Genomic DNA, 27,138 nt, shown 5'->3' on the forward strand with positions numbered 1-27,138 from the left:
CCACGCCCACGGAAGGCAAAAGCGTGCATTTCATTGGCCCTCGCTTGGGGGCGGGGCTGGAGAGCGGGGAGCTTCACACCCGTAGAGTCGTTCAGGCTGCAGCTTCTGGGTTTGAGGAAGGGAAGGTGGCATCGGCGATGTGGCCGACCCTGCGTTACTTAGGCACTACCTGCGGTCTGGCCCGACGTCGCTTTGCTGGGGGTTTCCTCCCGGCAAGCGAGCGGACGCCTGGGGGGCCGGGGCTGCTGTGTGGGGGTGGCCGCAGCTCCAGCACTAGGTAAGTGAGTGGCGGTGGCCTGCATTTGCTGCTCTTCTCTGAGATGTCTCGAATTGGATCCGACTCGACGTCTCTGTCCCTGGGGATGAAGTCCTGATTTTTGTGGTCCGGCCTTAGATTCCAGGAGCTGCTGAACCTGCGGGGTTCATCCGCAGCATGTGTGTGTGTGGCTGGGGGGAGGCAGTGTTGATTGGAGGGTCAGGAGCGAATTTGTCTCTGAACACAACCCTCCTCTCCGTTTCTTGAACACTTTAAGGGCTGAATGGTAAATATGAACCTAGTCTGGCCCCTAGATGGTATTTTGAGAATTAGGGAACCTAGTACACTGTAAATAAGTACGTTGATTCTTAGCTAGCTAACATTCCCTGTGTTGCATGGATGATCCAGAACTAGGCTTCAGTAGGTCAGTTCCTTGCACACATTAGACTTGTAACCGAGAAGCAACGCAGTTGCCTACCGTGAGCTGTCTAGGAAAGCCGGCAAATGCAGTGTTCTATGCGAAAGCTTTAAGGGGGAAGGCTTTCGGGTTTTTTGAAACAGGAAGGTGAGCCAGCCGGCTGAATGTGATTTTTAGTGGACGACAAAAGTGTGGAAAGACACTGGAGAGGGTCAGTGTCACAGCAGTGCTTTTGTTTAAGCCACACATTAAATTTTAGTCGAAGGGCCGGGCGGCGGTGGCCCACGCCTTTAATCCCAGCACTCGGGAGGCAGAGGCAGGCGGATCTCTGTGAGTTCGAGACCAGCCTGGTCTACAAGAGCTAGTTCCAGGACCGCCTCCAAAGCTACAGAGAAACCCTGTCTCGAAAAAACAACAAAGAAAAAATTTTAGTCGAAGGACCATAGAAGCTGTTAAATGGTGTCGAAGCAAGGTTTCCCTAGGTAGCCCTGGCTGTCCTGTAGCTCCCAATTTAGATCAGGCTGGCCTCCAACTCTCAGAGACCAGCTTGCCCCTGCCTTCCAAGTGCTGGAATTAAAGGTATGTGTCACCCCACCTGCTCCACCTTTTGAGACAGGATCTCCAATGGAGATTGGCGGGCCAGTAGCTCCAGGGATCTGCATGCCTCCCTACCCTACCTACCCCAAAGTTACAGGTGGAGCCAAGCTTTTACATAAAGGTGCTTGGGTCTTCATGTGTGCACAGCAAGCCTTTTGCCAATTAACCATTTCCCTAGCCTCTCCCCCCACCCCAAATTTTATACTTTTTATTTTGGAGCAGTTGTAGATCCATAGGAAGTTGCGAAAATCACAGAATGGTTTTATGTCGCCTTCCCCCTTTCCCACCGTTCTTCCCAGTGTTAGTATAGTACAACAGCAAAGACAGAAAATTAATATTGATACAATGCACACATGGTCAGCTTTCATCAGTTTTACATGCACTTTGTGTTCTGTGTGTTGCTCTATGAAGTTTAATCAGACTTTGTATAAGCCCCTCAATTTGGGCATCAAAATATTTCATTGTGGACCTGGGCACAGGTGCCCACCAAGATGGCAGAGCCCAGCAGTCAGGCAGCTCCTCCTGAGGCTAGATGAAACCCTAATGGCTCTCCACAGTTCAGTCAGGCATTGAGCTACACTGCCTGCCCTGGGAGCAAAGTGAATGACAGTATCTTTCAAGTGCTGGCCTCAGTGATGGGCAACAGTGTCACCAATAAGAAGTGAATGCCTGTCAAGTGTGGACAGCAAGGGATCAGCCAGATCAGCGTCTATTACAAGAATGCCAATGATACCCTAGAGTGTGGTCAGGCTACAAGGTGAGCTGGCTGTGACTGATCAGTCTTCAAAAGCTGAACTCATCTTCTGCTAGTGGCCAGATGTCTGTACTTCACCTTATGGAGGGGTATGGCTTCAACTCTGCAAATAAAGAAAAGGTAACTACATTTTACAGTGCAGGGCTGTTTGGCCCTGGATATCATGAACTCCCAAGAAGGCTCTTTTTACCTAGCATCGGGTGCAGAATGACTCTTCCCCAAGGAAATGGATCCTGCCTTAGAGACAAATGATGAAGAAACACTGGCAATACTATTGTGAGGTAACTCCACCAGAGAACACACATGGACACTCTTAACGCTGAGTAGAAAGTCTATATTGCCGTAGCCAGTGGCTGCACAGGGAACCTGCCCAAGTCATGCAGCCCCGAACCTCTCTGCTCTTTGACTTGTATGCCCCAAAACACATCCTGGTTGACACCCTTTGATTAGCAGGGACAGTTAACGAAAGTGAAACTACAGAAGCCAAAAAGCAAGGTTGGTGCATTTAGGAACTTTCCTGGATGCTGGAATTGTGGACTAGGTCTTGGATGGACTAGGTCTTCATTCCTGGATTGGCAGGTTTTGAGGCCCACAAGCTGGATTCTAAGGTCAGAATGGTACTTCCAACATGGCGTCGGTTGTGCTAAGGTCTGGCAGCTTGTTACATCTCTGGAGAGAAGAACCTTGTCCACAGCCTATCCTCCCATGGGGCACCCATTATTTTTCTCATGTAGTGGGCCCCTATCCTCATCGCCCCTTGTTCCACTTAGACCCACAGTTCTCCTACCCTCCCTCCCTGCTCCCCAGGAGCTCATGATAAATGATAAATGAGCCATCATGGTTGGAGCTAAGCTGAGGAAGGTGTAATGGACAGAAAACTCTAGTCCCAGCAGAACCTCAACATCTGATTCTGTCTGGGAGGGCAAAGAGCAAAAAGCCTGGTCGAGGAGCTGAACTAACTTCGGGTCAAAAGGAGAATGCAGCTTGCAGCTTCCCAGACCCATGAGCCCGCTGACAGAAAAGACAAGCCTAAAGGAGAATCCTAGCATCTCCAGCACCGCTAAGGATCTGAACCCACCCCCCTCCCCGCCAGCGGCCACTCACCTCCTTAGATGCTTGTGGGAAGCTTGTCTGTGGTGACGAGCCCCAAATTAAGAGCCACTCTCAGTTGCATCTCACTCTAAGGGTGGTGCAAACGACATGCGTGTGAACACCTGTGAAATGGGCCCTTAGAAGAGGTTGTCTTGAGAGAGGTGAAGAACATTGACTCCATCAGGTGGGCTCTGAGTGGAATCAGCATCACCTAAAGTGGGCCATTAGAGAACTTGAGGGACTAGAGGACTCATCCTGTGAAGACTGGATGTACATGTCTCAACCTGTGAGACAACATTTAAATAGGAAATCAAGTTCAACTCCTGGATTCTTCTTTTTCTGAGATTCTATCTGATTCAGAATATCAGGGCTATTCTTTTTTGTGTGTTTTATATTTGATTAAGTGGACATTTCTCTGGTGTATAGAGAACATTCCCAAATTATCTTCTTCGTTAGATGGCTTTCAAGTTTTCTCACAGATGATGCTGTTGCTGCCATGGCAGTGAGCAGCAGGGCCTGGTCTAGTCTTGCCATGCTTTGGAGTCATGGCAGCTGTGGTGTTCATAACAGTATGTACATACAGTGTGTGTGTGTGTTCTGACCGCATAACAAACGGTTCATTGTCGATAAATAAGTAACTAAGATGCTCCATTACCACAAGATTTGTTCTCTCCCCCTCTCTATTCACATCCTATCTCTCCATTCTTCCTAACTCCTGGCTGTTACTCTATTCTCCATCAGAAAACTTTGTCATTTTGAGAATCTTATGTAAATGAACCCTTAACACTGATTTTATCATACAATGTGATAATACGTATATATATAAAATCTTATTATTTCTTATATACATGGTATATCATACATTATACATAATATAAGCAACATATGATATGTAATGTGATAGTTGTTATATAATATATAAATAACATATATGTTATTATAAATTTGTACTTTAATTTCTCACTAATGAAAATAATGCAAGTGAAGTTTGGTGAGGTCTGTAAACATAAATTCTTAAATCTTGCTTTCTCTTAAGCTCATTTGATATAGTCATTGTCGGTGGCGGAATTGTGGGGCTTGCCTCTGCCAGAACACTCATCCTGAAACACCCCGGACTTTCAATTGGTGTTGTGGAAAAGGAGAAAGATTTAGGTCTGTATCCCATCAGCTTGCTGGGAACCTGCTCATTTTTTCAGGCAGAATTGGTAATGAAAATGTTTGTGTCTTGTTTTGGATTCTCTCGAAAGTCTTGCATGGTAGCAGTTGGTTTGAGGAGTTGTGAAGCGGTAGGAAGAAGAGAGGGGGTGGGGAGACTAAAGATCACACAGGGCACACTCTACATGTGCTGCTGGAGGTTGAGTACACTGGTACCCGGGGAGCAGCATAGTCCTCCCAAGTTTGTGCCCATTCTCCATCGGCTTTTAGGAGTGTCCCTATTGACACTAACAACTCCACTTTGCTCCAGAAAGACAAGAAGGCCTGGGAGCACGTACAGAGTTTTGGGGGTCCTTTAAAGTGGTGTTTAAACAAAACTTAAGTTGAAATCAGAAATGGGCAGAAATGGTTTAGCAATGATGCTAGGGATAGCTGCTATAGAAAGTTGCCAACAAACAGAACAAATCTAGGCATTTTTAAATGATGTCGCCTCTGCTATCAACATGTAGAATTGTTTACTTCTTAGGTTTTGTGTGAGTCATTTATTTTTCTTGACCCTGTCTCTCTTGTTTTATAGCTCTTCACCAGACTGGACGGAACAGTGGGGTCATACATAGTGGAATTTACTACAAACCTGAATCCCTGAAAGCTAAACTGTGTGTAGAAGGTGCAGCCCTCATCTATGAGTACTGTAAGCTCAAGGGAATTCCCTACAGGCAATGTGGCAAGGTACAGCATTTCACTCGGGCCGTGGCTTGTTTGTAACTAGTGTTTCCTTGGGTTTAATGTTGAAAAGTTTGTATGCAGTTTAGTTTTTAGTGTATTTGCAGAGTCGTGCCACTATCAATACTAATTTTAGAATATTTTTATTACTCTTAAACTAAACCATATGCCAGGTCTCTATTCCTACATCTCCTGAGTGCCTAACAACTACTTTGTTTTCTGTCTCTATACAGTTGCTTGCTTTATACTATGTATCTTTTTTTTTTGGTTTTTTTTTGTTTTGTTTTTTCAAGACAGGGTTTTCATGTACCTGCCCAGGCTATCCTGAAACTCGCTCTGTAGACCAGGCTAGAGATCCACCTGCCTCTACCTCTGCCTCCTGAGTGCTGGGATTAAAGTCACGCACTACCACTGCTCAGCACTACGTATTTTGTTTGTTTGTTTTTTACAGGGCTTTTGCAAGTAGCCTTGGCTGTCCTGGTAAACCAGGCTTGACCTTGAACTCACAGAGACCCACCTGCCACTGCCTCCGGAGTGGTGGGATTAAAGGTGTGTGCAACTACTACCCAGTTTATCATATCTTTTATTTATTTATTTATTTATTTAGTTTACAATATTCTGTCTGTGTGTATGCCTGCAGGCCAAAAGAGGGCACCAGACCTCATTACAGATGGTTGTGAGCCACCATGTGGTTGCTGGGAATTGAACTCAGGACCTTTGGAAGAGCAGGCAGTGCTCTTAACCACTGAACCATCTCTCCAGCCCCCAGTTTATACATATCTTATAAACAGAATTATGTCACATAGACTATGTGATATTCTGTGACATTTAAAAAGATATACACTTACCATAATGCTTTCAGAGGTTATCCATGTTATAGCATTAATTAGTACTTCATTCTTTTTTATGCTGACTCCATTGTTTTGTTTGGGTGCTTATTAGTGATATGCATTTGAGTTGTTTCTGCTTTTTTGTTATGAATAATACAGTTATAGATATTTATGTATAACTTTTATGGAAACCCATTCTCATTTCTCAGTGGAATATTTCTAGAAATAGAATTTCTGGTAGGAACTCCATCTTTAATGAGGAACTGTCAAACTCTTTTCCAGATGTTTTAGTTGCATTTTTGATGGGGAACCTCTGTCAGCCAATGACCTTTAAGAGATTGGACCAGGTTAGGGTGTGACCTAAGTTTGTCCTCAGTGTTGGGGACACCATTTAGGGGTTGATTATTACTTGTATAGGGTAGAGGGTTGGGGTGGAAATTATGTAGGCCCAGAGATCTCCTTAAAAAAAAAAGGGAAAATTGAATGGGAAAACAGTTTAGTGTGAACTTACTCACACTAATAATAATAGTGAGTAATAGAGTAAATACTTATGAGTTATTATTTATGGACAATTTACATTGGTATAGTTTCTTATATATTGATACAAGTTCTTGTTATTTCTGTTTACAATATTTGTATACCTATGCAAAGTTATTTTGTCAGATTGTGTGTGCATGTTTCTACCTCTGTTTAAGACATTTTGAATATTGATACAATTTTAGGATCTATTTATCATATTGCATTTTATATTCCTACCTCTGATCAAGATGCTTATACATTGTTTACATTTTGACGTCATTGTCCTCATTTACTGCACTTGTTTACAGATTATTTAATATTCTGATACGAAGTCTTAGTCTTTAAGTTATACAGGTATTAAGTATTATAGGTCAATAGTTATTCATGTTTTTGTATCTTTCACTGCTTACGTTGGAATCAATTATATTATCTGGTGTGTGTTAGGTTCAACTTTGTTCTTTTGTTTGTAGGTGGCTATGTGTCTCACCATCATTTGTTGGAGAGTATCTTCTTTCTATAGGAATTGTTTTGACACCCTTCTATAATTTGAACATAAATACAGATTCTCATATTACCCACTAGTATGTATGTCTATCCCTATATACAGGATGTAAGTCCTCTAACTTTAGTACTTATTTTTTAAGATTGCTTTGGCTAGTTGGGGATCCTTGAATTTCCAAATGAAGTTTTAGGGAAATTTGTTAATCTCTTCCAAAGGGTAGCTGGGATTTTGATAGAAATTGTGTTAATATGTAGGTCAATTTAGACAGCATTACTATCTTTAATGTTTTGGTTTTTTGTTTGTTTTTTTTGAGACAGGATTTCTCTATGTAACTTTGGAGCCTGTCCTGGTACTCACTCGGTAGACCAGGCTGGCCTCAAACTCACAGAGATCCACCTGCCTCTGCCTCCCAAGTGCTGGGATGCACCACCACCTCCTGGCTTTTTTTTTTTTTAATGTCTGTGTGTATAAGTGTATCCATGGAGACAAGACAAGGGCGTTGGATTTCCTGGAGCTGGAGTTAGAGCAGATATGAGCTGACTGATATGAATGCTGGGAGCCCCCATGATCTTCTGCAAGAGCAGTGAGTGCTCTAAACTGCTGAGCTGTCTTTCCAGCCCCAGATATTGCCATTTTGACAATATTAACTGACTCTTTCATTCTGCGAGTATGGGTTTCTTTCATTTGCTTAGATCTTTAACTTCTTTTAGCTGTTTTAGAGTTCTCTCTCTCCCTCCCTCCCTCCCTCCCTCCCTCCCTCCCTCTCTCTCTCTCTCTCCCTCTCCCTCTCCCTCCCTCCCTCTCCCTCCCTCCCTCTCCTTCTCCCTCTCCCTCTCCCTCTCCCTCTCCCTCTCTCTTTCTCTTTCTTGTCAGGGTTTCTCTGTGTAGCCCTGGCTGTCCTGAAACTCAAGTAGTAGACCGTGCTGACCTTGACCTCAGAGATCCATTTATCTCTGCCTCCTGAGAGCTGGGATTAAAGGCAGGTACCACCACCATCTGGCTTGTTTTATAGTTTTCAGTGTGTAAGTCTTGCCACCTCTTGTTAATTTTTCTTCGATATTTTATTTGTATTGATGCTTTTATGAGAGAATTGTTTTCTTAATGTCATTTGTTTCAGGTTTTGGTGTGCATGTTTCTTAGGCTCTTCTACCTGTAGGATCCTGTTATCTATGAGTAGATTAATTTTCTTTTTCAGTTTGGATGTCTTATATTTGTTTATCTTTTACATTTATTTAGTATGTATGTATATGTGTGAGAGAGAGTTGCCACATGCTTTGGCTTCTGTACCATAGTGGGCATATAAAAGTTAGCAGAAACCTGTGGGAAGCATCCTGTTGTTCCACCTTTCAGGTTCCAGGGATCAAACTCAGGTGGTTGAGCTTGGTGGCCTGTGCTTTTTTCAGCCAAAATATCTTTTGAGATTCTCTTATTTCCTCCTTCATTACTATATAGTGTATCATATAGTAGCTAACTTTTGGCTACTAAGTTGATCTTGTCTGTTATGATATGGGGTGTGAGATGGGACCATGGATCCCATGACGGGGGACAAACTTGCCATCAGACAGGGGTTACATGGGAAGGAAGTTTATTGGGAAGGTAGAGAAAGAAAGAGAAAGGGAAGGGGAGAGAGGGAAGGAGAGGGGGAGGGAAGGAGAGAGGGACAGAGAGGCAGTGACCTGCCTCAGAGAAACAGCAGAGGGGGAAGTGGGCAGAGCTTGTCTCTTAAAGGGACCTTTGCACCTATGTACAAACTGTGTAGTGCTGCATCAGCCCTAAGACCCTGGATGCATCCTGCCAGGTGATGGGGGCCAGCATAATGCCTGAATCCTAACATCGTCTTCCTGTGATACACACTACTTGGCTATGGCATATAGCCCTTTTTATATGTTGCTATATTTAGTTTTATTGTTTTGCCTAAGATTGTTACATCTGTATTTACAATTGAGGGCTGAGGGCATAGCTCAGTGGTGTATGGGAGTATACTGACCTCATGATAGTAGTTTTACAAATGTTTCTTTTTCTTTCTTTTTTTGAAAGCGTTTATTGGATTTGATTCTTTCTTAAACATGTGGTAACCTTCATGAGTTAAGTCTTTGCTGCCTGGCCTTCCATTAAGGGAAGTTGTTTTTGCTTTTAGTTTTTTGTTTGTTCGTTGGTTGGTTGGTTGTTGGTTGGTTGGTTGGTTTTTTCCAGACAGGGTCTATCTATGTAGCCTTGGCTTTCCTGGAACTCAACGGTAGACCAGGCTGGCCTTGAACTCATAGAGATCCTCCTGCCTCTGTTTCCCAAGTGCTGGGATTAATGGTGTGTGCCAACACGGGTGGCCTGGCCTTTTTTGGAAGTTTTTATTCACTTTTCTTGCCATGGTTCAGTTCAGGTTTGTTGTTGCTGTTGTTGTTGCTGTTGTTGCGAGTCGTTTTCAGAAGTGTCTTCCTAACAGTTTCAGCATCTGAATGGTGTGCTTTCTGTGGCATGGTTAGTTGTTCATACCACCCTTAATAAGTTGTGAGGCTTATTTCCATAAGGTTGATCGTGGTGTCCTCTCTCCACATTTGTAAGTCTGAAAGCTCATTATTGTCATTAAAGATGCATTACATTAGAAAGAAAAGATGCAGGGTTGGGGATTCAGCTCAATGTTAGAGCTCTTGCCTAGCAAGTGCAAGGCCCTGGGTTCGGCCCTCAGCTCTGAAAAAAAAAAAATAGGATGCATTACATTTATTTTATTTTATTTTAGTAATGTGAGAAAATGCCTTGGCAGAATGTTAAGTGAAAAAAAGGAAGTAGGCTGGGTTGTAAGAGGTCAAGACAGCAAACCTTTATGATTTACAAATACTCTATTCTGTGATTTATCTTTTCGCTTTCTTGATTGTATCCTTTGACTAATTTTTGATTAAAAAGTTAATCATTTATTGAGTTAAGTAGCCTTTGTACCTTGGCCAAAAGCATCACCTCAGGGAATTCTGTTGGCTCTTTGGTATGAGGTAGCGACTTATGCATGCTAATATACCCGTGAATGTGTGTCTGTGTTTTGCCTTGCAGTGAAATAAGAAGAAACTCAATTTCAAATACCTTTCCCAAAAATATATAGGAGAAGCCGGGCGGTGGTGGCGCACGCCTTTAATCCCAGCACTCGGGAGGCAGAGGCAGGCGGATCTCTGTGAGTTCGAGACCAGCCTGGTCTACAAGCGCTAGCTCCAGGACAGGCTCTAAAAAAAGCTGCAGAGAAACCCTGTCTCGAAAAACCAAAAAAAAAATAAAAAAATAAAAAAAATATATAGGAGAAGAGTTCTGAAGAAAGTTGATTAAATGCAATTCTCTTTGCATTAGTAAAAAAAATATAATTTATTTCAAGACAACAAAAGACTAACTTGTTGAGAGTGGTGCCCGTTATACCGGTGACTGACTGTCTTTTTACAAGATAGCATTTCACATTTACTCGTAGAAATAAGAAGGGTATTTACTTTGAAAGATGTAAAGGGGGCTAGAGACATGGCTCAGCAGCTAAGAGCACTGGCTGCTCTTGCAGAGGACCCAGGTTCAATTCCCAGGACCTACATGGTGTCTGAGAACCACCTATCACTCCAGCTCCAAGGGATCCAGGACCCTCTCTGCCTTCTGTGGACACTGCACACACATGGAGGCAAAACACCCATACACATAAAATGAATCTTAGAAAGCAACAAAAGAAAGCATGAACATGTGCTTCTTTTACTGCTGAGATGGAGTAATAACAATAAGAGTTGTATATGACTGGGATCATACTGCAACTCTCATCAAGAAATGGAAATTGAGGCTGCATTTCACATCCAGGGACATTAGTTTAATGCTATTTTCTTAAGAATTTTTCTTGACAAAGTAAAGAAATAAAATAATAAACAAAAAGAGAAATAAGTTTATGAAAGAAAAATACTTTATATCAACCTTGTTTGATACAGGTGATAATTTGTGATTTTTACATTGACTTTATATATATTTCATAACTGATGATATTTTAACCATTCATGCATTTTGTCATTTTCTGAAGCTAATAGTAGCTGTTGAGCAAGAAGAAATCCCCAGACTTCGGGCCCTGTATGAGAGAGGTCTGCAGAATGGAGTCCAAGGCTTGAGACTGATCCAACAAGAGGAGATAAAAAAGAAGGAACCATATTGCAGGGTGAGTGACTCACCAGCCTAGTGCACGTGATGGTTCCCATAAGCTATTCCACATAATACTGCCATGAGTAAACATTCTGGAATATGTGTTTTGGTAAGAAGCGTTAATACTGCTATTGTATCCACATCAGAGAGATATTGTTAGGTTGCAGTTTATATGTTTATGTCCAGCTTTGGAAAATATTGCCAAAAAGTTTTCCACGGTGCCTTGGTTTATCCTCTCAGTCACATAGAGTCCAGTTGCTCTGTGTCCGCATCAAAACAAACCAGGTATTTTTAAAAAGGTATAAAATTTCAAGCAAAAATAAAACTGCAGCCAGGTGGTTGTGGTGCATGCCTTTAATCCAAGCACTAAGGTGGCAGAGGCAGGTGGATCTCTGTGAGTTCAAGACCAGTTGGACAACAAAAGCAGTTACACAGAGAAACCCTGTCTCGGGGAAAAACAAAACAAAGAAAAAAAAAAAAAAAGAAGAAGAAAAAAAGAAAAAAAAACTTTGAACGAATTTTACTGATTCTTGACTGTATTATTTGACCTTTTAATACTTTTGTCCTAGGGTCTAATGGCTATTGATTGTCCATATACTGGTATTGTGAACTATCAGCAGGTAGCTTTGTCATTTGCCCAGGATTTCCAAGATGCTGGTGGCTCTATCTTGAAAGATTTTGAAGTAAAGGATATTGAAATCGTTAATGAAAGCCCTTCCAGAAGTAAGGATGGTAAGCTATCCCCATCTTCTCTATATTTGTATTGATAAAAAAGAGCTGTGTTTGTTTTTTGTCTGGTTGGTGTTTGTTGGAGACTCCGAGGAACCAGGCTAGAGTAGGGCTCAGAGTCAGAGGTGAGTATGGAACGGACATGGGTGTGAGTGGACAGAGCAGACCCGCAGTCCCTAGGTGTCTGTGTGCTGATAGAACTAGGCTCTGAGTAAGTCTAACAGCCTCGGCTGTTGTGGACAGGTGGCCTCCATACAGTTCCCTGACGGTTAGAGTCGGTACCTCTTAGCAGTGCTTACAGTAAATACAGACTTTAGTGCCGTTTAGACCTTGATTCAGACTCTTGGGGGATATGGCATAGCAATAGTAAGAAGTGGGCTCTCTTTGGACACACCCAGATTCCCAACAGCAGACCAATATCATCAAAAGACTCAGCCCTTCCGAGTCTCACCTCCTGTTCCCTTAGACTGCAGTTACAGCCTGCTTTATTTTGCTTTGAAATGAGTAGTTAGCTTTTTGGTTAAATGACAGGCTTGAAAACATTCTGTATGATGCAAGGAAATTTGAAGAGAATCAGGTTCTTCCTTAGCAGGGTTTAAAGGAGATCTGGGTTTTATGAATTCCCTTGCCCAGTGTCCTTCTACACTCTAAGATGATGACAAATATTTTAAATAAAATTGTTATAAGTGGGTAGCAGAATAAGTCAAATTCACAATATAGGTAGATTGTAGTATTTTTTTTCTGTACATATGCTTTATAGGTTGTTAATAGCTCATCAATAAGTGGGAACAAACTTGATAAACGGTCAGCTCATTATTGGAACTTTTTGTGCTGTAAAAGCCCTTGCTTCTCTGAACAACCAGTGCAGGGAATCAGGTTGCCAACACGTGGACACAGGCTGCCTTGTGTTTAATTTCTCACGCTTTAGTTCTGTGGGTTAAAGCCAGTTTATTTGTGATGGTACTGCTTACATGCAGAGCATGGTTGTGCTCGGTGAAATGAGGGGTCTATGCTAGGCTAAGCTTGAGAATGTGTGTTAGTTAAATGAATTAAAAGAAACTGTCCTAAATCATGCCAGAGTTTTATGTTTTGTCAATTATGAATTATTTTTCTTGGTAAAGAGCTTCCGAATTAAAATTAAAGTACAACTAAGACAGTCATTTAAATTTATTATGGGTATAGAATTTCAAATAGTGACAACTTTCTTTTGCACAAAGTTTCACTGACTCTTCTCATTCCTGCCAGGGATGAACTATCCAATCGCTGTCAAGAATACTAAGGTAAAGACTCTTGAGCTGCTCTCCACTTTCATTTACTTGTAAAGTTGTATTGAGTGATTGCTATGTTTTTGTGTATTTGTTTCTGTGTGTGTACATGTTCAAGCGTGTACAGATACGTGTGTGCATCTGTATGTATGTGTATACGTGAGAGAGTCAGAACAGAACCTCGATTGTGGTACCATGGGAGCCAGCCACTGTTTAGATTTTTTAAAATGTTCTTATTAGCATATATTAATTACATATAATAACAGGCTTCATTATTGTGTTTTATGCACATATATGAGATATTTGGATCATATTCCCTGCTCTGTTATTCAGCTTCCTCTTGCCAGTTAGTCTGCCCTCTTTCACATCTTTTGGGCATTAAAAAAAATATTGTGTATGTATGAGTGTTTTACCTGCATGTGTGTCTGTGCACTGTGTGTGTTCCTGATGCCCTCTGAGACCATAAGAGGGTATTGGACCCCTGGAGCTGGAGTTACAGAAAATTGTTAGTCACCATGTGGGGACTGGGAACTGAACCTAGGTCTTCTGCAAGAGCAGCCAATTCAACTGAGTCCTGGGCCATCTCTCCAGCCCCTCAATGATAGATACTCTACCACTCTGCCGATTGCTCTCCGCTCACTTCCCGACTACTAACTCAGAGACTTTGGGAAGAGTGCATAGGTGCAGAGCAATCATTTGACAACTTCCCTTCATTCTCCATAGTCAGAAGCAAGAACCATAGAACATCGATTCCCTGCACCCTCGAGTGTCAGCTAGGGGAGCAGAGCCACTGCTAAGTGTCAGAAGATCTATATAGAGTTCAACTTTAACAGTTGTGGGAGTATCTAGATTAGAAGGAAGCTGGCGGGCCACGGACTTTCTGTACGGTTCGAGAAACCAGTTGCTGAAGTGGACATGGCAGTTGTATAGCATCCCTCACTATGTCCAACAGATGTGGAGCCGCATGCCTGTTAAAACTGTACTTAACCAGCCAGTAAAGACAGTGGCAAAATTGTGTTTTCATCTAAAAGATGTAACCATTCCTTACATGAGTGAAGTGTGCTAACTCTCCAAAACAGATTTTGGAGACAAAAAAAAACATTGTCTTGCCAGGCAGTGGTGGTGCACGCTTTTAATCCTAGTACTCAGGAGGCAGAGGCAGATGGATCTCTGTGGGTTCCAGGCCAGCTTGATCAACAGAACAATTCCAGGTCAGTTACATAGAGAAATCCTATCTCAAAAAAATCAACCAAACAAACAAAAAACCAAACCATTGTCTTTGGGAGAGATTCATTATATTTCTACTTTCGGATCCTTCAGTAATGAGATACAAGGATGATCATTGTTAAACGACTTACATTAGATTGGCAGTCTCAACTGGAAATTATTTTTCCTGGGGGACAGTGGCAGTGTCTGGGGACTTTTTTGGTTGTCAACACTGGAGGGAAGGGTTGGCCACTGGCGTGTAGTGATGGAGGTCAGGGATGCTGATAAACTGGCCTCACAGCACAAAGAAGTATCCTTCCAAAGGCACGAGTGCTGAGGTTGCGGATCCCTGTGTTAGGTATCAGAAGAATAAGAGAGGCTGCCGGGAGGAAACGCCACAACTGGGTGTCTTAGACAACAGAGTTATTTTCCGATACTTTGGGACCTAGAAGGCCAATTCCAAGGTGCTGTCAGGTGTGGTCTTTCTTCCTAATTTCATGTGTTACTGCATTTGAATACTCGAGGTTGAACCTAGGTAACTGGAAGCAGTGTCCAGGGCTTCTAAGGTGCTGGTGAACACCCCTCTACTGAGCTGTATCCCCAGCTCTTCCTGGTTACAAGCAGCTCATCCTCCCATGTCTGATCTCAGGTGTATCTCCTTGAAAAGATACCAGTCCTGGATCAGACTTACATCCTTCTGCCCTCATTCGACCTTAATCACATCTCTCTGAGGATAGAACTTGATCTTAGGAATTTTGGAGGGCCATGATACTGAGGATAAAGAAATAATTAGTGACATACAGACAAATGATGTATTTCCTACGACGTGTGAGAGGATATTCCAAGGGTTGGTTGTAGTTTGGTTTGGTTTTTGTGTTTTGAGGCAGGGGTCTCTCTTTGTAGTACTGTCTATCCTAGAGCTTGTTGTGTGGACCAGATCCTCCTGCCTCTGCCTTCTCAGTGCCAGAATTGAAGGTATGTGCCACCATGCCTGGGCCAAGAGTCTTGACTTGCAGTTCTTTGATGATCCATGGTGTCAGGCACTTTTCTCATTACCTACTGATGATTATATGTGTGTGTGTGTGTGTGTGTGTTTGAAAAAGGTGTCTCTTCAGGTCCTTCCTCCAGTTCCAGGTTGGCCAGGGCTATATAGCAAGACTATCCTCACCCCCCCCCAGTATCTTAATTAGCATAATCAACTATGAAATGGAATTCAGTGTGCTGTTTCCATACATGCATATAGTTTGTTAATTAAACCCAACCTTTCTTTGCCTCCCACCCCATATCTCAACTTCTGTTAATTCTCCATTCAGTTGAAGGGATTTTGTTTGTTTTTTGTTTTGTTTTGTTTTTTTGTTTTTTTAGATAAGCTCTCACATAGACAACTATGCCACATTTTCTTTCTCATATTTAGAAATTAACCATGCTCCTTTATTTTGTACCAGGGAGAGGAGGTTCACTGTCGCTATGTTGTGACATGTGCAGGACTTCACTCAGACCGTATTTCAGAGTTGAGTGGCTGCAATCCCGATCCTCAAATTGTCCCTTTCCGGGGAGATTACCTGCTCTTAAAGCCAGAAAAGGGCTACCTTGTAAACGGGAATATTTATCCGGTGGGTAATGATGCTTCTGTCTTCTTACTTACCAAGCTGGCTGTGGGCAGAAAGGAAAGGAAAGGAAAGCTTTTACCTGCATTTGAAGAGAGGGTTTGGGAGACGGTGTATGTGGTCCTTTCACCTGTCTCTGGTGGTGGCATCCCTAAAGCCATCTCTGCTCTCGTGGCGTTGCGTGTCTGTGTGAGCTTGAGTACACCATGGGAGTACTGCAAGCAAACCAGGAGATACCCAACCTGTAGCTGTGCACTTTGTATAGGAGTCCGCTCTAGCTCCAGGGGCAAAAGTCAGGGGTATTTAAATAGAAAGCTCACTCTTCTGCCTGCATTTGCCCTGTTGATGAACAAGTCCCCAAAAGTATGTTAGGTTGAACTGGTTGGAATTGGTACTTTGCCAAAAACTAAATTCATCTGCTTCCTCTCACTTCGCCAAGGCCTGTGCTGTGAATATGTAATTTTTTTTTTTTTTCTGGCAGTCCTGTTTTACCTGCGGGGCACAGACTTCTCTCATAGGAGAAAGAGGCAATAATATGAAGTAGAACCATTCAACCTTTTTTCCCTTTACCCAGAAAGATGAATAAGCAGAACAACATATATTAGCACAGTAGCATTTTAAACCAGAAAGCATGTTAATCGAAAAGCCTGCCTGAATACAACTCACAGTGCATACAAATATCTAGAAGGAACTACCGTGTCTTCCCAGTCAGATTTTTGTATCTGCTATGAAGTGAGATGTGAAAGAGGCTAATAGTTGGCTGCTGTGTTGAATCTGCAGGTCCCGGATAGCCGCTTCCCTTTCCTTGGAGTTCACTTTACACCAAAGTTGGACGGCACTGTGTGGCTCGGGCCGAATGCAGTGCTCGCCTTTAAGCGGGAAGGTTACAGACCCTTTGACTTCAGTGCCAGAGATGTTATGGAAATAATTCTCAAGAGGTACCAGAGTTACCTTCAAGATGATTTAAGTGCTTAATTTTTTTAATGTGAGAAGTTTTTGATATTCTGATAGAATAAGCCCTCATATGTGATTGCTGCATTAATTTTTTTTATTAATCCAAATTAAGATCTTTATGTAATAAGCATACATTTGATTATTTTGTTTTGATGCTAAGGTCAAAACTAGAGCCTTGCATATATACCAAACAGGTTCTTCTCCACTGGACTCTTCACCTAGCTCCCAGAATAATGTTTAACTACGTCACAAAGATTGTGATGAACCAGGGTGCTAATGTCTTAGCCGAAAAGAAAGTAAGGCCAAAAGCCATTCATATATCTGGTAGTCCATCTTAAATGTTGTTACGAGATCTGAAACTAGTAAGAACTTACTTTGAGAAGATCATTTCAAGCTTTTCACCATTGTTTTGTAAACTATTAGATAAATTACTGATGAGAAGCCGGGCGGTGGTGGCGCACGCCTTTAATCCCAGCACTCGGGAGGCAGAGGCAGGCAGTTCGAGGCCAGCCTGGTCTACAAGAGCTAGTTCCAGGACAGGCTCTAAAAAAAAACTACAGAGAAACCCTGTCTCGAAAAACAAAAAAAAAAAAAAAAAAAAAAAAAAAAAAAAAAAAAAAAAAGAAATTACTGATGAGATAGGGTGTGTGTGTGTGTGTGTGTATAAATCTAAGGGTGCCATTGTATAGACTGATGACATATGACACAGATTCTTTGCTGTCCTAAAATATAGCCTTATTAAGTAAGCTGTTTGGTTTTTCCTGTGTACATGCATGCACATGTGTGTGGAGGGCATAGTTTCCTGTGTGCATGCATGCACATGTGTGTGGAGGGCATAGTTTCCTGTGTGCATGCATGCACATGTGTGTGGAGGGCATAGTTTCCTGTGTGCATGCATGCACATGTGTGTGGAGGGCATAGTTTGATGTCAGGTGCCTTCCTCAATCACTGTCTGTCTCATCTTTTTGAGACATTCACCCGGAAGCTCACTTACTCAGTTAGGTTAGCTGGCCAGCAAGCCCCAGCGTTCTCCCCTCTCCCCTTCCCCGGGGCTGGGACTAAAGGTATGCACTGCCAAGGCTGTTCTTCACATAGGTGTTGAGCACCCGGACTCAGGTCCTCATGTTTATATGGCAAACACGTTACCAAACCTCAGTTTGGTCTCTTGAGTAATGTTTCCCTTCAGGAGATTTTATGTGAAACTGCTGGAAAGCATTCTGTACGATATATAGGTGTTGCCCTCAGCAGTGCCTGTAACAGAAGGGTTAGGTTAACTTTTCAGGATGTGTACAGAATCTCACTGGAGGACCACTGCTAGGCTGCTGTACCTGACTACACTAGGAGAGGTGTCTCACTGCTTTAATGCCGTGTACTAAAGATCCTTGTTAGTGTGTTGAAAAACATTAAAAAGCCTTAATGTTAGCAAACTTCATAGGCTATCAGTTTGAAACCATATTTTTTTTTATAAATTTTGAGTATGAGTGATTTCCTCACCATATTTTGACCAAAGTTTCTTTATTGTGTAATTTTTCTGATGTTTTATAGATTTATATATGATGCCACCAAAAATAACTGTAAAGATATTTTATAGTAATAAAGAATTCCTCTGTCTCATCGAGTTCTTTTTTTCCTTCATTCTCAGTGGTTTCCTTAAAATGGTGCTTCAAAATTTCTCGTATGGAGCAAATGAAATGTATAAAGCCTGTTTTCTCAGTGAGACAGTGAAGCACCTTCAGAAGTTCATCCCTGAGATCACCACCAGCGATGTGCTTCGGTAAGGAAATGGGGTGAGGATGGTAAACTTGGGAGGTGGGTCTGGCTGGTGCTGGCTCTTCAGGCAGCACAGCCTCTGAGCCTTTGCTCTCCTTCCCCAAGAGAGGTGAATCCCTTTTGCGTTACTGCATCACAGCCCTTAGAGCTGGATCTTTGTAATTATCTACCCCTCTTGTTGTTGCTGTTGTTGTTGTTGTTTTGAGACAGGGTCTCTCTATGTAGCTCTGGCTGTCTTGGAACTCTTTGTAGACCAGGCTAGCCTCGAACTCACAGAGATCCACCTCCTTTGCCTCCTGAATCCTGGTATTAAAGATGTGTGCCACCTCAATTGACTCTTAAAAACCCTCAGACAAGAAGACACATACTTCTTGGTGTTCTTCTCTACTTAAAGATTGTTTTATTTTCATTGTGTGTGGGGGGCATGTGCACGAGCGCAGGTGCCAGAGACCAGAGGTCTTGGAGCCCATGGGGCTAGAGTTGCCCATAGTGGGTGCTGGGAATCAAACTCAGGTTAAGAGCTCTTAGCTATGGAGTGATCTCTCCGGCCCCTCCACTGTTTGTGTTAGGTCCAGCTCTGCCTGTAGGACGGAAGTGGGAAGTGGTGTGGTAACAATCCATCTAAGTCCTTGCTGCAGGCTATCAGGAAAATTTTTCTCTTTTTTTTTCCATTTTTTTTTTTCTTAGAACTAAAGAGTTTCTGGACTTGATGTGTAGATTATCCTGAATATTATCCAAGCCTGTGTGTTTTTCCTCTGTGGTGATATTTTTAGCGCCATGCCAGTTGTTCGGTCTAGCCAGCCGTGTGCTTTGAGGTGCTCATGCTGTACCATGCTGTACCCCTTCATGACGCTCCAGAGCGCCAAATGTCTACTCTGAGCAGCTGTTGAAACTAGCCTGGTGTAATGTGTCAGCGAGCTCCGCTGTGTATCTGGAAAGAGTAACAGTCAGGTCAGCTGTTCCCCTTGGGGGCGGGGAGACCTTCTTGTTGGAAATCCATCTCTAATGTATCATTCTGAGACCGTTCTTCTTGACTCTTTAGAAGAACTATTAAAAACCCAGCTCGTATTTTCTTTCTTATCTCTCCTTCTACTTCTGGAACGGACGGGATAAACATATCGAGGCCTTATTTTTCTTGCGCTCACTTACACACAGCGCCTTTTATGTTGTTTGCTGCTGCAGACTTCTAATGTCTTAGTTCTGAAAATGTGCCGGCTTAATCAGTTTTCTATCACTGTCGCTAATACTCTGGGGTCGGGTGGGCATCTGGGATTCTCTATCAAAACTGCGGCCGTGACTTCACTGCCCATATTCAGTTACCACCCTTTTATAGAAGCTGGGGCAAAGCCATGCATGGGTGCATGTGGGGCAGTCAGCTCAGTCACAGGTTAGTTCCCCCGCAGACAGAGATGCTGAATGCATTTAGCCATCCTATGTGTTCTTCCTCATGTTTGGTTCTGATTCCTCTAGCTATTAAACTCGGGAATTTACTAAACGCAAGGAAGATGTATTTGATATCATTTGCATGAGTTGAAAAACAAGCGCAGTGTTACATATTATTTATGGATCACTGTGAAAATAAAAAGGAATCTTAGAACTGATAAGTACGTGATTCAGGAGACTGACTACCTCTAGGGAGGGAAGATCAGGATCTATGAACACCTCACGGACCTCTGCCATTTCTCTACTGATTCATATGCCTGAAATGTTAATTAATAATAAGATCAGTAGTAATTTTCACAGCTTGAAGCCTTGGTCCTGCCTTATCTTATTTATCCTTCAACCCAGTGTATACCAACCATAAATGTCCTATCAGTAGTGTGTCGTAAGCATATAAGCAGTGTCAGATAGTCAAATTGACAGAGTATACATTCATGAGGAGCCGAGTTGGGTCCCCAGCACTGCAAAAGAACAAGCTAGTAGGAGCCACACTTGCTAGGTTGTGTTACTCTCAAATGGTGCCCATAGCTACCGAAGGATATTCATCTTGATTCTTAGTGCTTAGCAAGGCATTGTGGGCAATAATTTGCTATTACACATTAGACTGGAATATGAAGTTATTATGTTAGCTATAGCATAAGGTGTACAAATGTATCGTTAAGGGATCTGTCACCAAGGCTCTTAATCTTAGCTCTAAGCTCCTTAAGATGCTTTCTGATAAATGCGGCACATACATGTCAGTGCTGCTTTAGTTTGCCGGCACCATAAGAATGTAAAAAGAGGAAGTCATATATGCAGTGATTCCCCTTTCCCAATGTACCATTCTGTTAGATGTATTACTAAGGAATTCAAAAGGAAAGTTTCAGAATGAAAACTATATTATGTCATCATAAATTGCAGTGCAAGACACTTCTATATAACCTTGGTGCTGTTGACATTTTGCACTAGATAATTCTTTACTGTGAGACCTGTCTAGCTCGTTGCAGGATATTTAATAGCACCCCCCTCCTGGCATTTGTAACACTCCAAAATGGCTCCATATGTTGCCAGTATCCTCTAGGGGGCAGAATTTCCTTGGTTGAGAACCACTAGTCTAAAGAATTAGGTAACCCCCACACTACAAAATTCAAAGAGAAAATAAAAGAAAGATCTTTGAAATATACATAGCCAATATTGAGGGAAAGCAGGGGTATTTATATCCCCCAAAGCAGAAGAAGTTGAAAACCCATTTGCAAGAGGAGCTGGTACTGATGCTGCCCTAGAACAGGAGGGGCGATTTTAGTAAGCGAGAAGCTTGGGTTACCTGTCTTCTTTGCCTTTCTTATTTAGTTCATTCTTTTACAATTTCATACATACGTAGAATGCGTTCTGATGACTTTCTTCCTCGGCCTTCTTCGTCTTTTTTCCATTCCCCTTCCCCCGGATTCATGTTTTCTGTTTTGTTTTGTGACTCACTGACTTTAATCAGATCTGACTGTGAACTTGGTTTCGGAACCTTGTGGGCGCACTAGTGGACTCACAGCTGAGAGCAATGGCCCCTCTTCTCCCAGAATTACAGGAACCACTAGTCCAGCAGAGAAGTAGGGCCAACTGTTAACTCCTTGTGCAGAGCCGGTGCAGGCAAGCGCAGTTGCAGTGAGCTGTGGTGCCGATGGCTGTGTTGGGCTCAGGGGGTGGCATTTCTCCCTGTCTTACATCCTTCCCTTTGAATTAGGTTTTCAGTTGATGTATGATTTACAGGCAATAAAATATGCACATATTAAGTGCTCAGTGAAATTTAAAAGTTGTATTGTGTCCCTAGCACAAAACAAGGTAATAGAGCATTAGGGACTTATATTTTAATTCCCCCCAGGTAGTAGAAAGGGGACTTTTGATAAATGTAAATAGAAAGTTCAAACCTAACGCATTGTTTTTAATTTTATCTATTTATTTGTTTATTTATTTATTTATTTATTTATTTTGAGACAGGCCCTGTTTGCCCTGGAACCCTAAGTAGACCTTTGAATTCACAGAGATCCACCTGCTTCTGCCTCCCAGACTTGGGAGTAAAGGCGTGCACCACCATGCCTGGCAAAACTGAGGATCTCTTAGTAAAAACGGAATCTAGAAAAAAAAATCTCCCTCGGTATCAAAATGTATTAAGGAATTTTGTCTGTCTGGCCTAGGGAATTAGGATGTGAGAATGAGAATTTAAAGTATAAGGACATAAACAGAGAAGCTAATTCATGAAAGTGGACCCAGGCATGTTTGCTCCTGCTTGAATCTCACTCAGTCTGTATCCCCATCCCCACTCTCTTCCCTGTCCCTCTGTCTGTAAATTAGAAGAGAGTAGAAATCTGAAGCCAGTCTGGTTGATACAGACTGAATAATGGCAATACTAAGCTCGTTTATCTTGACTAAGGTTTCAAGCTGTAATACTTCCCTGAAGCTGAAGTCTTCAGAAAGGAAAGGCACATAGCCCTGCAGTGAGAGTTTCCTAAGGTGCTGAAATGAGGCCCGAAGAGTTCGGTTGCTTAGGCATTTCATGCTAATTTACAGAGGAGAGTAACTTTACACGGAGCTGCGAACACCAATGACTGACTGTCTTCTGAAGACACAGGGCAGGATGACCAGAACCCACAGCCACTTTAACCAGCAACGGCATCCTTTGCTAAGAAACTCAAGGAGATAAGCCACAGAGTACCGAGGAGGGACCCAAGCTGACACGCGTCTGTGTGCTCAGAAACAGTCACGTCGGTGCTATTATTCTTTTCGGGCTCCAAGTGCTGTAGCAGATGCTCCCCTGGAAATTCTCCCAACCCCAAGTCTTGGTTCTCTAGGGGCTACCATTCACCTTTATCATACAGTTTCTCACTCTTGTAGTCTTGCTTTGCGCTGTGAGCAGTATAACTGAATCCTGGGATGAGGTACTTGATGTCTTCATGTTCTTTGAGGTGACATACGTATGTGAGCAGCCTCTCGGCGCGGTTGGAAGGATAGATGAGATGATCCCCACGTGATAAGCGCTTGGTTGATGGTGGCTAGCATTGCCTTTGTCCTTGTCCAGCAGGCCAAGTTCTAGAGGACAGTGTTGTCCTTGTTGCTCTTTGTGGCCTCAGGTTCTTATCTGAGCTGAGAATCAATAAAAACTGTTCATGGTTGCCTGGCTTCTTGTGTCTTGATTTTTTTTTTTCCCCTCACTTTGCTTTGAAAGTGAATGCTGTCAAAAGAGATGATTTTGGATTCTAAATGCATTTAATTCAAACTTCATCTGTAAATTTTGAATGTTTTAAAACAGCAGAAATATAAGTCTAAAAAAACTTTGTATGTTATAAAACAGAATATTGGCTGGGGATAAACTGGGCATGGTACATGCCTGTAGTCCCAGCACTCAGGTGGTAGAGGCTAGGATCAGCAAGTTCAAGGTTGAGAGTGCTCCTGCTGTCTGACACCATGACCATCCCTAGTTAGTCCCCAAGATGCCTGTGGACTTGAGTGGGTGCTGGAAGATGCTGGGCAATGAGAATTTCAGGGAATACCTGTATGGGCTCCATGTCAACGTGGCTCTCTAGAAAACTGCCAGTTTACCAAAGCCAGACAATGAGATCATGCAGGGAGGCAACCATACACTGGGCACTTTTCAGAACTACATCACGGACTTCCAGGTTGGGAAGGAGGTTGAGGAGGATCTGCAGGCGTAGATGACTCCAGGTGCATGACCGTATAGTGAGCTGGGATGGGAACAAGCTCCAGTGTGTCCGGAAAGCTGAGGAGGAGCGTGACTGACCCCAGTGGATGGAGGAGATGAGGGCACAGGGGCGGGGTCAAGGATGTACACTGAGCAGACCGAGCAGATAAACCTTGGTCTTGAGGAAGAAGTGTCTCCTGGGGCCTGTGGTCAGGATCCCTCTCCTGCCAGCTTGGGGTGGGAACAGTCAGCTGTCCCAGGCATCTGCCAGCGGGGTCCGTGTCTTCACCTCATCTTAAAATGAAGCTACCCCAAATACAAGTGAAATATCTAAAAGTGAGTTTAAAAAGGTTCAAGGTCATCCTTGGCTGCACACGGAATTCATGAAGAGTAGCCGGCCTCCACGAGACCCCAAACAAAATAAAGGCAGGTCTAGTGACTCACTGCTGTAATCCCAACACTACAGACCAGAGGCAGGGGGACCTCTGTGAGTTTGAGGCCAACACGGCCTACATAATGATGGCTAGGGCTACATGATAAGATCTGTCTCAAACAAAACAAGACAGACAAAAAGCGGAACCTGACGAGTTGACTCACTATAACATTAACATGTTGCTGAATTAATTCATTTTTGTACTTGCCATGTCTTTTTAATTAATTGAAGGTTTTCTGAGTATTGGAGGTTAAACTATTAAGAAATGTTTAAAAATCCAGATTGGACTCTGTTATTTTTCTTTATAAGTTTTAATAACATTTTATCAAGACAAAATACAAAAGAACAGTAGACTAGATGGAGCATGCAGCTGGAAGGAACCAGCTCCTACTTCTCCTGCTTTCTGAAAGGTCTGGGCTGCTGATACTCATTTCTATGATTGCCACTGATTGATTTCTAGAATAAATTTACTTTATGATTTTAAATTTAAAAATCTATCCTGATTGAATGCGAACTGGTCTGCTGCATTAGGGAAGAGCAGATATTTATGAGTAATACAATTATTTGGATATTTATTTTAAAGTCTTTTTAAAATTATTTATTTACTTATATCTTATGTACACTGGTGTTTTGCCTGCATGTGTGTCTGTGTGAGGGTTTTGGATTCCCTGGAACAGGAGTTGCAGACAGTTGTGAGCAGCCCGCCGTTTGTGTGAATAAAGGTTTTATCGCCTTAAGCATATTCTGGAAACTTGTAGACTGCCCCGTCTCTTTGGCTCAGATGATTAACACTTGGGTTTTTTTTTTGCTTCTGCAGAGGCCCAGCTGGAGTACGAGCCCAGGCCTTGGACAGAAATGGAAACCTGGTAGACGACTTCGTGTTTGATGGAGGAGCTGGGGAGATTGGAGATCGTGTTCTTCACGTGAGAAACGCGCCTTCTCCCGCCGCCACTTCTTCCCTGGCGATCTCCAGGATGATCGCAGAGGAAGTGCAGCAAAGATTTAAATTATGACCAGCGGAGAGAGCTGTGTTTGCATCATAGTCCCTAAACGAGCAGCAAGGAGCTGCCAATTGTGTTTTTGAATTAAATTTGGAAGGTTATTTTAAAACTACACTTTTTAGGCTATAATAGCCGTCGACTTATTAACAGGATATAGCAGATATAATTTTTAAAAATTCAGGTCCATATTCTTAAGAACAAAGAAGCAAAGTGCATCTGTACCTGTTCTGAAGCCTCAAGTTTGTTAGGGATTTACCCAACCCTCCATGATTTAGGAAGGACTTGGGAAGGGGGCACAAAACATGGACTGTTCCATAATCAGCGTTTGGCTTTATAATATTTAATTTTTTTCCTGGAAAAATATGTCAAAGTATATTGTAGGGTGTGACATTCTTTTAATCTGAAGAGTCTGGAAAGCTTACATTATTTAGTGAGTTTTTTTTATATGGAAACTGAAAATGCTTGATTTTTAAATTATTTTAAAAGGGAATACATGAAATTTTGTGTTTCTAAGTAGCATAAACAAACCCAGCCCTTTGCTCTTGGTATCTTTGTGAGTCTCTAATGTCTGGTGTGGCATCACTTGGTCTGCAGAACAGTTTGCCTGTGTGCTTGTGGCCTACACTACAGTTCCCTGTGACCGAGAAGTGCAAGTCCCTAAAAGGACCGTGTTTTATAAGAGCATTTTAAATCCTGACACTGAGTGTAGCACTGTGTAATTTGAACCAGTTATTTATTCCACACTTCTGTCCTTTGGTCACACTGAGGGTCCCAGGATGTTGGCCAGGATTACTGATGGTTCATACCTATGTGGGTTTTCAGAATTCCTATAAACTTTGCGAGGACATTTCTCCATTTTTGGTTAATATCTAACTTGGAGGCATTCACTTTTATAAGCCGTGAAAGTGCCTTATATTCTTCATATGTACTTCATGAGCATGTAAGTTGGCACCAGGTGCTATACTGAGTACTCGTGTGTGTGTGTGTGTGTGTGTGTGTGTGTGTGTGTAGTGCCATACTGTACTGTATTGTGCGTGTGCATGTGTGTCTTACAGTTCAGAACATTGGAAAATAGAAATGTAAGTGAAAAACAGGCAACTTGACCGTGGAATCAGAGCCGGCACTCAGGTGAGAGGCTTCATCCCTTCTCTCACATGCGTTCTCTCAGGGTTCATCTTTCATCTTCCTCACCAACGCTGTGATGGGGGCCTGAGGAGGCTGCGCGTGTTGAGAGGAAAGCCTTTCCTTTTTTATTTTCTCCCCACTCTGGCCCTTGGTGGTTACATTTATTAAGGGGTCTCATCCATTAATCTGAAAGGATACATATTATGATCTTCAGTTCAAGAGGCAGCACTTCCCAGGTAGGTAGATGAGGCAGTTATGCAAGACATGGGATAGGCATATTGAAACATTTAGAAATTATTTATGGAGGCAACAAACCCTAATGGTTCTTCATAACAATAGATTTCCTACAAGAAATGCCCTGCGTGGAGTGCTTCTCTGTTCTAAGACTTCTAAGGGATATTATATAATATATAATGTTATATAATATATAACATTACCTGAAGATTATTTTACTTTGTAAATAAGATGAGAATATTTTCCTTTTAGATGTGGTGAGAGAACTGTGCAATGGTTCTCCTCTTCATCAGCTGTGAGATCTTGTGCACATGCACTAAGCTGTGAACGACTAAAGTTACAAAAATAACTGTCATGATTGAAGCATCCTTATTCCATTTGGGTATGCATTTATGCTCCAAAATAACCGAGAAAATTTTGGTGAAATATGTCAGTTACTCTGTAAAATATTTGATATTTATGTCAATAGGATTTTTTGTTAAATACTGATATATAAGAATTTTGTGTATTTCTAAGAAAAGAAAAATGTATATTAGTATTAAAATATTTTAATGATCTTTGCTGTTATGATCATGTTTTACATTAAAACATTTACTGAGGAGCTGGCGTGATGTCTTAGTGGTTGAGAGCACTAACTTCTCTTCCAGAGGAGCCTGGTTCAATACCCAGCACCCACATGACAGCTCACAACTGTCTGTAACTCATGCATGTGGTCCACAGA

At 42.3% G+C, this 27,138-nt stretch overlaps 1 protein-coding gene across 3 annotated transcripts; it reads left to right on the top strand.

Moving 5' to 3' along the window:
- Positions 1–70: 70 nt before the first annotated feature.
- L2hgdh (L-2-hydroxyglutarate dehydrogenase) lies at positions 71–26,577 on the top strand. Of its 3 annotated transcripts, none has more exons than XM_038337937.1 (10): positions 71–277; positions 4,154–4,269; positions 4,850–5,001; positions 10,871–11,002; positions 11,556–11,718; positions 12,961–12,995; positions 15,632–15,799; positions 16,574–16,731; positions 18,390–18,521; positions 24,875–26,577. In XM_038337937.1, exons 1-10 carry the CDS (start codon positions 138–140, stop codon positions 25,068–25,070), a joined length of 1,392 nt encoding a protein of 463 aa, XP_038193865.1. In that variant the 5' UTR covers positions 71–137; the 3' UTR covers positions 25,071–26,577. The 3 variants fall into 3 exon arrangements, with proteins under 3 accessions (XP_038193865.1, XP_038193867.1, XP_038193868.1); XM_038337939.1 differs by having other exon boundaries at positions 11,628–11,718; XM_038337940.1 differs by lacking the exon at positions 24,875–26,577 and adding an exon at positions 22,496–23,097.
- The last annotated feature ends 561 nt before the right edge of the window (positions 26,578–27,138 follow it).

The sequence above is a fragment of the Arvicola amphibius genome, chromosome 7, assembly GCF_903992535.2.
Source record: "Arvicola amphibius chromosome 7, mArvAmp1.2, whole genome shotgun sequence".
Taxonomy (NCBI): Eukaryota; Metazoa; Chordata; class Mammalia; order Rodentia; family Cricetidae; genus Arvicola; species Arvicola amphibius.

What these genes read in the sequence shown, in the direction of transcription:
- L2hgdh (XM_038337937.1), top strand. Translation starts at nt 138, where the DNA reads ATGTGGCCGACCCTGCGTTACTTAGGCACTACCTGCGGTCTGGCCCGA. An exon ending in CCTACAGGCAATGTGGCAAG is followed by an intron (nt 5,002 to 10,870) that starts GTACAGCATTTC and finishes CATTTTCTGAAG; the next exon opens with CTAATAGTAGCTGTTGAGCA. An exon ending in TCGCTGTCAAGAATACTAAG is followed by an intron (nt 12,996 to 15,631) that starts GTAAAGACTCTT and finishes ATTTTGTACCAG; the next exon opens with GGAGAGGAGGTTCACTGTCG.